Source organism: Panthera pardus, unplaced genomic scaffold, assembly GCF_024362965.1.
Source record: "Panthera pardus isolate Hobbes unplaced genomic scaffold, ASM2436296v1 HiC_scaffold_2, whole genome shotgun sequence".
Classification (NCBI taxonomy): Eukaryota; Metazoa; Chordata; class Mammalia; order Carnivora; family Felidae; genus Panthera; species Panthera pardus.
The window spans coordinates 39,274,395-39,287,464 of record NW_026526765.1 but is presented as its reverse complement, the minus strand read 5'-3'; the positions used below and the strand labels follow the sequence as shown (position 1 = coordinate 39,287,464).

Here is a 13,070-nt window from a genome sequence, read left to right as displayed (position 1 = left end):
CTCATTCTCGCCTTCTGACAGGTCACATATCAGAGTTTTATTCACTTCTCTGCATTAGAGCATTTAAAACACTGGGCACAAACTACATACTGGTTTATATCTTCTCTCTCATTATTTCACATATATTAATTTCTCAAGAATAGGAATATTTGGGGGGCGCCTGGGTGACTCAGTCGGTTGAGCGTCCGACTTCGGCTCAGGTCATGATCTCGCGGTCCGTGAGTTCGAGCCCCACGTCGGGCTCTGTGCTGACAGCTCAGAGCCTGGAGCCTGCTTCAGATTCTGTGTCTCCCTCTCTCTCTGCCCCTCCCCTGTTCATGCTCTGTCTCTCTCTGTCTCAAAACTAAATAAAACATTAAAAAAAAATTAAAAAAAAAAAGAATAGGAATATTTGGTACCTGTACTGAACGCTTCGTATCTAGGCCATGTCACAGCTGACACACAGCATACTAATATGGGTGTATACCAGCGTCATGTGTGTGTGCCCAAGGTTTGGGGTGAGGAACCAATGGGTAAAAGAAACTTGAAGGATAGAGCTGAGCAAGCCTGGGACTAGATCATAGAGATAGTAACTTTCTGTGGCAGAATGTTGTCTTCTCGAGACAGTGAAGGGAAGATCTAATCAAACCTTCCATGTCTAATTAACCATGCTCAGGCACCTCAAAGGAGTGGCAACTGAAATGTCTGCAAGACCCTTATTTCTTTTGGCCTTAAATCCAAAGTATAGGTGACATTCAGGACTAAAACTCTACAAGCACACCTATCTCCACACAGATTATTTCAGGCCAACTCACCCACTTGACTGTTTTGCTTAGTAGGTCTAAACTTTGCACTGAAACAGAGTTTGAGTTTTATGTCAGCATCCTTGTTGAACAAAGTAATTTTTTCTGGCGTGAAGGAAGCATTCACAGATACATCAGCGATACTCTGTGACCTGAAAGACATAAACGGAAACAGATATTTTCCTGCCAAGTGCACACGTTATAACCTTTACCTAGAGGACCCAGGGCCAGCATTATCTAATCATTCTCTGCATGATTTAAGCACTTTAGTGGTATTTCATATTTGAAAGCCCTAAAATAGCATCTAGGGATAATGTCTTTTGTGTTTTGTGACCGTATTGCCAGCCCAATCCACATTTAGTATTTGTTTAATGCATGCATGAGTGCAGGACGTGAGTCTGCAACCTCTTTGCAAATAAATTTCCAAAGTCACGGTCCCTGTTGTGTTTTGCCAGCTGGAAGCAGTGATGTTTCCTCTTCCCACAAATGGAGGGGACAGAGCGGGTGGCAAGGTGGGGGTGGCAGGGCTGAGGAGGGTCTCCCTGTCGCCTCCCTTAATAGTTGCCACCGATTCTTGGATGTGTGGCTTATGACCATGATGGTGGCAACTAGCGTGACACCAGAAAGTGGCGGAGGCATCTCTCGGGCAGGGTGCTACACATTTCTGACTCTGGCACAGCCCTTTAGATATCTGAAGGGCTTTGCCATACACATGGCCTCATTTGCTCCTGTAACAGTCCTGTGAAACAGAACAAATATTGTCTCCCTTTTATTGGTGAAAAAGTCTGAAACAAAAGAGAAAACATTTGGTAACTTCTCACTTTACTGAGTAACAGTTAGCAAGTAAGAAATTAGAACCCATGGTCTCCTAGTTCCTCTGCCAGTAAAATTGTCAACTTCATCATAATGACTCTTTGTGTACACGCTCTAGTATTTACAAAGCAGCAAGCCGTAATGAGTAACTTCATTGTTTTGAAAAATACAAGAAGATGCAGAAAACATTTTTTTTTTTTTTAATTTCAGGAACCACCTGAAGGACTTGAGTCAATTCAAAAACTGTTTCATTAATCAGGTACCTATAAGGCCCCCTAGTAAGCAGTCATAAAACATCCAATGGCAAATCCAATGTGTCCTCAGACCTACAAGATCTAAAATGTCTATGTGAATGTTTTCTGTAAGTCAATCTCTTTCTTTAAGTCAATCTTTTATCCCAGTGTAGATGGTGCCACTGATTTAAAAAACAAGGTTTACAAAATCATTTCAAATTATTCTCAGGAAGTTACCCAGAAAATCCAGTCTCAGCACCTTGTAAGAATGTGACCAGAGAGGCGCCTGGGCCCATTTAAAAAAAATTTTTTTTAACGTTTATTTATTTTTGAGACAGAGAGAGACAGAGCATGAACGGGGGAGGGTCAGAGAGAGAGGGAGACACAGAATCCGAAACAGGCTCCAGGCTCTGAGCTGTCAGCACAGAGCCCAACGCGGAGCTTGAACTCACGGACCGCGAGATCATGACCTGAGCTGAAGTCGGACGCTTAACCGACTGAGCCACCCAGGCGTGGGCCCATTTAATTAAGCGTCTAACTCTTAGTTTTGGCTCAGGTCATAATCTGATCGTTTGTGGGTTTGAGCCCCATATCAGGTTCCACACTGATAGCATGGGGCCTGCTTGGGATTCATTCTCTCTCTCTCTTTGAAAATAAATAAACTTTAAACAAAGTATTTAAAAAATTAAAAAAAAAAAAAAAAAGAATGTGACCACAAAATGGCATGGACCTAGCTTGACTAATCATTTCAATAAATTGATCTGATTCCATGTATCTTGACTTGTTTGAAGAATCAAATCCACCTTCAAAGAAAAAACTTTGGTCCTCACTGACTACATTAAAAGGGAGTGTCAGGGTACCTGGCTGGCTCACTGGTGGAGCGTACAACTCTTCATCTCAGGGTTGTGGGTTCGAATCTCACTTTGGGTGTAGAGATTACTTAAACAATATAATCTTTAAAAAAAAAAAAAAAAGGAGTGTCATAGGATAGTAATAATCCAGGCTACCAAGGATGAAGCCCACCAAGATGGCTCTAGGGTGATGTTCACTGAAACATCATTTCTTATAAAATTTTTAAAAAATAAGTCACGTAACTATGTAATCATACCTTGTGTTTCTCTAGTAGTACACTACTCTTAACTGATTTTATTCAGTAAATATGTTTTAAAATTTTTCAGTCTTAGATATCATCCAGGAGTTTTTTCCCCACATTGAGTTTTCATTAAGATGATGCACTCAAAATAATGCACTTCGTCTTTTAAAAGCACAAGTGAAATATTGTAAATAGTTCAATAAGACTCTGAAACAACACATAGATATGTGATGTTTTTCTGTTCTTGAAGTATTTGGACTTTTAAAGCACATTTTTCAACAGAGACAAACGAATGAATGAAATATATTTTTGAGGAGGACTCTTGATCAAATTCTTAATTTCCTTCTGATTCCAATCCCTGGCCAACCCCATATATTTATTTTTGTCCTTGAATCACATAGCCCTGGAATCCCTTATTGTTCCTCCCTGCTCTTCAACTCCTACCGAGGTCAATGGGAGGTCAGCTAAACCTAAATAATGGCTTCTTGTTTATGACTAATAATTTCAAAAGTTACTTCATAACCACATGAGAAATTACACTTTACTTGTGTGGTCTGAATGTTCAGTATTTTTTAGGGCATTCTCATGAGGTTTCCTTTCTGTGAGCTGAGGTAACGCTATTTGAAAGATAATATTCAGTAATATCTTGGATACCATTTCAAAGCCTTTGTCTTTTCTATGTACTTTTTCTGCTCACCATATAGAGAAGAGGCACTTGATGGCAACATTAAGCAAATTTTTTTTTTCTCCCACGAGGAAAAACACATTTCTTCCTTTATATAAACTATGATCCGTAAATGTCCTAGAGTCTTTTATAATGCATGTGGTATTTCCACAATTCCTGCACAGCTATCTGCTGCTGTACTTAGCAGGTCATTTTTTAGTTAGCTAGTTTGTGTCTGGCTCTCCATGGACTCACCAGAGCTGAACCACTTGTCCAAAGGCACCAATGGACACATCAGTGATGGAATCCCCATTTAAATCACTGTAGCCATCCAAAGATCTCCCAAAGTACTGGAGATGGCTCCTAAAGGCTCCATCAGATCCCAAGATTTTCTGAAAGAGCAAGTTTGGCATGAACTTATAATGCACAACAACTGAAGTAGAAAAAAGGAGCTTTTATACAGCACTGTTAGATTCTCTATATAGCCACTTCTCAGGTTGTTTTATTCTCCACAAAATTCCATTCGTTTTTCAATCACAGCCTTTCTCATCGGTTGATCATTCTTGCAGCCACATCAAAGAACCAGCATGAATCTTTTAACATAAAAATCACAAAGCAGAAGGAGATGAGTGGACTGAGTGGGATTTGAAGGTTGTGATTGCTCTCTTAGCCCACTTCCTTCAGGACTTTACTGGAAAGTTGCCTGATCAATGAGGTCCTCTTGGTCACCCTTTAGAGTATCTGATAATTCCCATTCCTGAACTTAAAAAATTTTTTAAAAAAATTCCCTATCATTTATGATGATCTGAATCACTTTATCTCATTTATTGTCCCCTAGTCTTGACAAAAACGTAAGATCCACGAAGAGCAGAATTTTATCTGTCCTGTTCTTTATAGTATCTCCAGAACCTAGAACAGGTTCACTAAATAGTTGTTTGATGAATGAATAAAGTTCTAAAATAAGTGTTATAAATTGGATTGTCTGCATGGTTAGTCCCTCGCTCTCACAGGATGATACTCACATGTCAATACATCACCATGGAACTCACGGATTACCTGGGAATACTTCATGCGAATGGTGCCCTCGTGACCATTGTAGATGTACACAGCTCCAGAGTTTTGATTTTCCAAAGGTGAACCAACTATTACATCATTAAAACCATCCATGTTGATATCTGAAAGAGCTGCAATTGCTGAACCAAACCGAGCATTTTCAACACCCTTAGGGCCTTCAAGAAATTGGTGCCAATTCAAAATGCCCTTGGAAAGGGGAAAAGGGGATGATTAAAGCAAAACCTTATAATTTTTATCATTACAATTCACAGCAAGTGATGCCCAAACCAATTTTTAAACTGTTAAAAGTAGACAATTTTGAATCTAGATTTCAAAATCCTCTACTTATGATGAGAATCATACCTAAGAATTCTAGCAAGTAAATTCATAGGATATGTGCTCATAGACCAAAGTGAAAGGAGGGAATTCTCTTTACAGTGACTGTAAAACCTACATAAAACTATCCATACCTTTGGATCCTTTTCCCCTAAACATTAGACTCTTCACCTGTTTCCAAACCTTTTGATTTAAAATTTGCTGATGAAAATATACTAGTATCTTAAATAAAATTAAGGTGGAGACACAAAAAAGTACAGTATCTTAATTTAGACCTTTACTTAAGAATTATTGAAGAGTGGCATAACTATAATGGGATAGGAAGTCAAAAATGAGACAGTTAGGTTCTGGTCCAAGGTGGCAACCCTGAACTCACTTCCTCCATGGAACATACCAAATTACACCTATTAAAAGGATAATTCCTCCTGAAAAAGAACTGAGGGCTGACTGAACAGTTACTGAACAACCAAAGACAGAAAAAATGGCAAGAGAACAACAAGAGAGATGGGAGCACAGTAACAAAGGGAAACTGATGCAGTGGGAATGCATAGTACTGAGCGACCAGGAACAGATTCCTCTATTCTTGGCACAGAAAATAAGCCACCAGTTTACAAGAGCAATTAGCATAGAAGATGTGGTGTGCATGTGTGTGTGTGTGTGTGTGTGTGTGTGTGTGTGTATACATAGACACGTATATGTACATTTACCTGTATATGTATAATATGTATACATGTATATGTATATGTATAATGGAATATTACTCTGATCAAAAAGAATGAAATCTTGCCTTTGCAACACCATGGATGGAACTAGAATGTATTATCCTAAGCAAAATAAGTCAGGCAGAAAGACAAATACCATATGATTCCACTCATTTGTAGAATTTAACAAACAAAACAGATTAACATAGGGGAAGGGAAGGAAAAACAAGGTAAGAATAGAGAGGAAGGCAAACCATAAGAGACTCTTAACTACAGAGAACAAGCTGAAGGTTGCTGGAGGGGAGGTGGGTGGGGGAATGTCTAAATGGGTGATGGGTAGTAAGGAGGGCACTTGTTGGGATGAGCACTGGGTGTTATATGTAAGAGATGAATCACTAAATTCTACTCCTGAAACATTATATTATATGTTAACTAACTTGGATTTAAATAAAATTAAAAAGAAAAATAAAAGCAATCAGCATATAAAATAGACAACACTGGGGCGCCTGGGTGGCGCAGTCGGTTGAGCGTCCGACTTCAGCCAGGTCACGATCTCGCGGTCCATGAGTTCGAGCCCCGCGTCGGGCTCTGGGCTGATGGCTCGGAGCCTGGAGCCTGTTTCCGATTCTGTGTCTCCCTCTCTCACTGCCCCTCCCCCGTTCATGCTCTGTCTCTCTCTGTCCCCAAAATAAATAAAAAACGTTGAAAAAAAAATTAAAAAAAAAAAAAAATAAAATAAAATAGACAACACTAGAACTCTGCCACATGGTGGAGGCAGTTTTAAAAGGGCCAAGGAGTGGTAGCGACACTCTCTTCCCTTCTATCTTAGAAGCACAGACTGGAGCAGGGTCCAAACACCCTAATTAGTGGGTTCAGATGCCATAACAGGCAGCTCTAAATACTATGAAAAACATTTTTTTTAATGTTTATTTATTTTTGACAGCAAGACTGAGAGTGCATGTGCCCGAGTTGGGGAGGGGTAGAGAAAGAGAAGGGGCACAGAATCCGGAGTAGGCTCCAGGCTCTGAGCTGTCAGCACAGAGCCCAACGTGGGGCTCATACTTGGGAATGCTGAAATCGTGACCTAGACCGAAGTCAGACACATAACCAACTGAGCCACCCAGGTGCCCCATGGTCTCAACACTATAAATGGCAGGTCTGGTCATCACAGGGAGCTTGCCACTCAGCAAACCCAGGGTCTGCAAGCCCACACCAGCTTCTGTGGTACCAGGACACAGAAAATAAGCTGTGGAATTTTAGGGCTCCCTTTGTTTTTGTTTTAAATTTAATTAAAAAACCAAGTTTTTATTTTTAATTTTTTAAAGTTTAAAAGAGTAACTAGCATATACTGTCCAGCTCCAGCCAGCCAGCAAAAGTCACCAAGCACACACAGTCTGCACAAGCGGACACCATACACAAGTACCATTCACCATCCTTCAAGTTCAGGAGCAATAGCCATTCTCCCTAATCCTCAGAAACAAAGTCAAGCAAAATGCAGAGACAGAGGAATACATTCCAAAAGAAAGAAGGAAAAACCATAGAGAAAGAACAAAATGAAACAGATAAGTGACATGGTGGATAAAGAATTTAATGATTGTGAAGATACTGGGCTGGAAAAAAACGTGGAAGATCTCAGTGCGACTTTCAATGAAGACATGGAAAATATTAAAAAGAGCCAGAGTTGAAGAATATAATAACTGAAATAAAAACACACTAGAGGGAATCAACTGTTTATTAGAAGATGCAGAATATACCAGCAACCTGGATGACAGGGTAATGGAGAGCATACAAGTTGAACAGCAAAAAGAAAAAGGAATTTTTAAAATCATGATAGATTGAGAGCTTGTGGACAACATCAAGCAAACATTCATATTATGGGGAGGGGGAGGGGGAGGGGGAGGGGGAGGGGGAGGGGGAGGGGGGAGGGGGGAGGGGGGAGGGGGGAGGAGGGAGGAGGGAGGAGGGAGGAGGGAGGAGGGAGGAGGGAGGAGGGAGGAGGGAGGAGGGAGGAGGGAGGAGGGAGAAGGGAGAAGGGAGAAGGGAGAAGGGAGAAGGGTATAGAAAACTTATTTGAAGAAATAAAAACTGAAAACTTCCTTAACCTAGGGAAGGAAATAGACATCCAAGTCCACAACAAGTTCCAAACAAGATGAACCCAAGGAGGTCCACACCATGGCATATAATAATTGAAATGTCAAAAGGTTACAGATAAAGAGACAATCTTAAAAGCAGCAACAGAGAAACAAGAAGTTACTTAGAAGGGAAAAATCTATAAGACCCTCAGCTTATTTTTTCAGCAGAAACTTTGCAGGCCAGAAGGGAGTGGTATGATATATTCAAAGTGCTGAAAGGAAAAAACCTGCCACCAAGAATAATCTACTAGGCAGGATTATCATTCAGATTTGAAGGACATACAAAGAGTTTCCCAGACAAATGAAAAATAATGGGAGTTCACCACCAGTATACCAGCCTTACAAGAAATATTAAAGGTACTTCTTTAAGTGGAAAAGAAATGGCCATAATTAGGCCTAAGAAAATAGTGAATAAAAAGCTGTACAATACGACAACATATACATAGAATGTGGAGAAGGGAGTAAAAAGGGAAGAGAAGGGGAAAAAGAAAAAGGTTTTCCCTTCCCCCTTTGGAATGTGTATGAACTTAAATGACCATCAAATTAATGCAGACTGCTATCTACTTATGATGTTATGGTAACCACAAACCCAAAACTTATCATACATACAGAAAAAGAAAGCTAACGCTATAGAAACTCACCAATCACAAAGAGAATGGGAAGAAAAAAGGAGAACAATAAAACAACCAGAAAAATTTAAAAATGGCAAAAAGTACATACCTGTCAATAATCACTTTAAATGTAAATGACCTAAATACTCCAGCCAAAAGACATAGGGTGACAGAGTGAATAAACAAAACAAAAGCAAACAAACAAACAAGACTCATCTATATGCTGCCTATAAGAGATTCACCTCAGACCTAAAGACACATTCAGACTGAAAATGAAAGGATAGAAAAAATATTCACCATGCAAGTGGAAGTGAAAAAAAAAAGCCAGGTAGCAATACAATATCAGACAAAATAGGCTTCAAAACAAACAAACAAACAAACAAAAAAAAAACGACCATAATAAGAGACAAGGCATTCCATAATAATTAAAGGATCAATCCAACAAGAGGATACAACAATTGTAAATATCTACACACCCAAAACTGGAGCACCCAAATATATAAAGCAAATATAAATGGACAAAAAGAGAGAAATGGATGGTAATACAATAATAGTAGGGGACTTTAATATCCCACTTACACCAATGGATAGATCATTCAGACAGAAAAAAACAATAAGGACAGTGTCTTTGAATGTCACATTGGACTAAATGCACATAACAGATATATACAGAACATTCCAACCCCAAACGACAGAATACACATTATTTTCAAGTGCACACGGAAGATTCTGTAGAATAAATCACATGTTAGGCCATAAAACAAGCCTCAATAAATTTAAGAAGACTGAAATCATACCATGCATCTTTTCTGATCACAATAGTATGAAACTAAAATAAATCACAAGAAAAAAAAAACTGGAAAAAAACACATGGACACTACGCAACATAATACCAAAAAACCAATGGGTCAATAAAGCAAAGAAAAAAAAAAACATGGGGATGACTGAAAATAAAAACACAATGGTCCAAATTCTTTGGGATGCAGCAAAAGCAGCTCCAAGAGGGAAGTATACAGTGATATAGACCTGTGTCAAGAAATCAGAAAAAGCTCAAACAAACAATATAACCTTACACTAAAGGAACTAGAGAAAGAAGAACAAACAAAAACAAAAGGTGAGAAGAAAAGAAATAATAAAAATCAGAGAAGAAATAAATGGCATAGGCAAAAAAATAAATAAATAAATTGAGTTGGTTCTTTAAAATGGTAACCAAAATTGACAAACCTTTAGCCAGATTCATCAAGAAAAAAAAAAGGACCCAAATAAGAAATGAGAGAAAGTAACAACTGACACCACAAAAATATAAACGATTATAAAAAATTATAGACCTACAAACTAGGCAACCTAGAGGAAACTGGTAAATTCCTAGAAACGTACAATATTTCAAAACTGAACCAGGGAGAAAAAGAAAATATGAACAGACCCATTATAAGTAACAAAACTGAACTGGTCAAAAAAATACCAAAAAATAAAAAAATCCAGGACCAGATAGATTCACAGGGTAATTCTACCAGCCACTTAACAAAGAGTTAATACCTATTCTCCTCAAACTATTCCAAACAATGGAAAAGGAAGGAAAGCTTCCAAATAAATTCTACAAGGCCAGTATTACCCTGATACCAAAACCAGACAAAGACCCCACAAAAATAAAACTATAGGCTAATATTCCTGATGAACATAGATGCAAAAGTCCTCAGAAAAATATTAGCGAATTAGCAACAATACATTAAAAAGACCATTCACTACAATCAGGTATGATTTATTACAGGAATGCAAGGATGGTTCAATATTTACAAATCAATCAATGTCATAAACCACACCAACAAAATGAAGAATAAAAATCATGGTCATCTCAACAGATGCAGAAAAAGCATGTGACAAGATTCAACATCAATTCAAGATAAAAACTCTAAGTGGAGTTAGAGGGAAGACACTTCAACATCATAAAGGCCATATATGAAAAACCCACAATAATATCATACTCAATGGTAAACAACAGAGTTTTCCCCTCTAAGGTCAGGAACAGGATAAGGATGTTCACTCTCATCATTTTTATTCAATATAATACTAGAAGTCCTAGCCACATCAATCAGACCAAAAAAGAAATAAGAGGCATCTATGGGGGTAAAGAAGAAATTAAATTGTCACTATATGCAGACAACATGATACTATATAGAGAAAATCCTAAAGACTACACCAAAAAACTACTGGGAGCAATAAATTCAGTAAAGTGGCAGGATGAAAAATTAATACCCAGAAATCAGTAGCATTTCTATACACTAACAACGAAGCTGCAGAAAGACATTAAAATGTCATTTACAACTGCACCAGAAATAAAATATCTAGGAATTAACTTAACCAAAGAGGTGAAAGACATATACTCCAATCAGTATAAAGCACTGATGAAAGAAACTAAACACAACACGAACCAATGGAAACACATTCCATCATGCTCATATTAATATTGTTAAAATGTCCATACCACCCAAAGCAATCTACGCACTGAATGCAATCCCTATCAAAATACCAACAGCATTTCTCACAAACTAGAACAAATAATACTAAAATGTGTATAGAACTACAGAAGACCCTGAATAGCCAAAGCAATCTTAAGAATGAAGCTGGAGACATCAAATTCCAGGTTTCAAGATATACTACAAAACCATAGCAATAAAAACAGTATGGTACTGGCACAGAAATAGACACACAGATCAATGGAACAGGTTAGAGACTCCAGAAATAAAACCACAATTATATGGTCAATTAATCTATGAAAAAGGAGGCAAGAAGAGACTGTGGGGGAAAGAAAGCAGTACTAGGAAAACTGAACAGCTACATGTTAAAGAATGAAACTGGACAATTTTCTTACACTGTACACAAAAATAAACTCAAAATGGATTAAATACCTAAATGTGAGACCTGAAACCATAAAAATCATGGAGGACGACACAGGCAGTAATTTCTCTGATGTCAGCAATAGCAACATTTTTCTAGGTACGTCTCCTGAGGCAAGGAAAACAAATGCAAAAATAAACTATTGAGACTACACCAAAAATAAAAAGGCTTCTGCACAGCAAAGGAAATCATTGACAAAACAAAAAAACAACCTACCGAATGGGAGAAGATATCTACAAACGAAAGATCCAATAAAGGATTAATAGTCAAAATATATAAAGAACTTCTACAACACCAAAAAAACCCAAACGATCCAATTAAAAAATGGACAGAGAACCTGAATAAACATTTTCCCAAAGAAAACATAGATGGCTGACTCATGACAAGATGCTCAACCTCACTCATCATCAGGGAAATGCAAATAAAAACCACAATGAGATATCAACTGACATCAGTTAGAATGGCTAAAATAAAAATGACAAGAAATAACAAGTGTTTGCAAGGATGTGGAGAAAAAGGAGCACCCTTGTGCACTGGTTGGTAGTATGGTAAATTGGTGTAGCCACTGTGGAAAACAGTGTGCAGTTTCCTCGAAAAATTAAAAATAGAAATACCATATGGTTCAATAATTCCACTATTGGATATTTGCCCAAAGAAAGCAAAGACTTACTTGAAAAGATATATGCACTCCTATATTTATTGCAGCATTAGTTACAACAGCCAAGATATGGGAACAACTTAAGTATCCATCAATAGACAAATGAATAAAGAAAATGTGTCCACATATGTGTGAGTATTACACAACCATAAAAAAGGAGGAGATCGTGCCATTTGAGATAACATGAATGGAACTGGAGGGTATTATGCTAAGTGAAATAAGTCAGAGAAAGACAAATACCATATGATTCCACTCATAAGTGGAATCTAAAAAAAAAAGTAAATGAATAAATAAAAAGCAGAATCAGACCCATAAATACAAAGAACAAACTGGTGGTTGCCAGAGGGGCAGGGGGTAGGGTTGGGCAAAATAGGTGAAAGGGAGAGGGAGATACAGGCTTCCAGTTATGTAATGAATAAATCACAGGAATAAAAGTCACAGCATAAGGAATATAGTGAATGATATTATAATGTAAAAGGACAGATGGTAGCTACATTTGTGATGAACCTAGCGGGATGGGACATGTAAACTTGTCAGATCACTTTGTTATATACCTGAAACTAATGTAACATGGTGTGTCAACTATACTCAGAAAAAAAAAAGGAAAAGAAAATGAGATTGTTAATGTCACATTATAAAAAAAAATAAGTCTGCCTAAAATTTTTTTTCTTGTAAAAGATAGGTTGTTTTTTTTTTTTCCAGATTTTGAAATCAAGAATGGAAATAATTCATGACTTCACAAGAGAGCAATGCTCCTCATCCATGAAACGGGGTCAGTGTTGATTCTTTCTTCTCTATAATAATCTTATGGAAATCACTTTGTTATGAAGATTGACAAAGTATTATGAGATCTTCTCATCTTCAACAATGATAATTCAGAATATTTGACAAGAAACATTTAAGAAACTAGGGTTTTGTTAAATTTTTAAACAATTATATTTGCCCCTCCCTTATTGAATATTCAATTACACATCTTTAAATGCTTTAGAACTGTTTTAATTGCTTCTATCTGAGAGCTAATGTTTACATTAATTTAAATAAGTAAGGTAGGACAAACTACCACAAAAGCAAAGCATAATATTTATTATATTAACATCAG

General features: G+C 37.5%; 1 protein-coding gene across 1 annotated transcript in view; it reads right to left on the bottom strand.

The window, feature by feature from the left end:
* The window catches only part of ITGA2 (integrin subunit alpha 2), a 105,231-nt gene that overhangs the window by 24,273 nt on the left and 67,888 nt on the right, over positions 1–13,070 (bottom strand). Inside the window, exons 14-16 of the mRNA XM_019464325.2 lie at positions 4,642–4,845; positions 3,841–3,977; positions 795–934 (exon numbers count right to left, since the gene is read on the bottom strand). Of these exons, the coding sequence (XP_019319870.2) occupies positions 795–934; positions 3,841–3,977; positions 4,642–4,845 (481 nt within the window). The remainder of the gene's footprint in view (positions 1–794; positions 935–3,840; positions 3,978–4,641; positions 4,846–13,070) is intronic.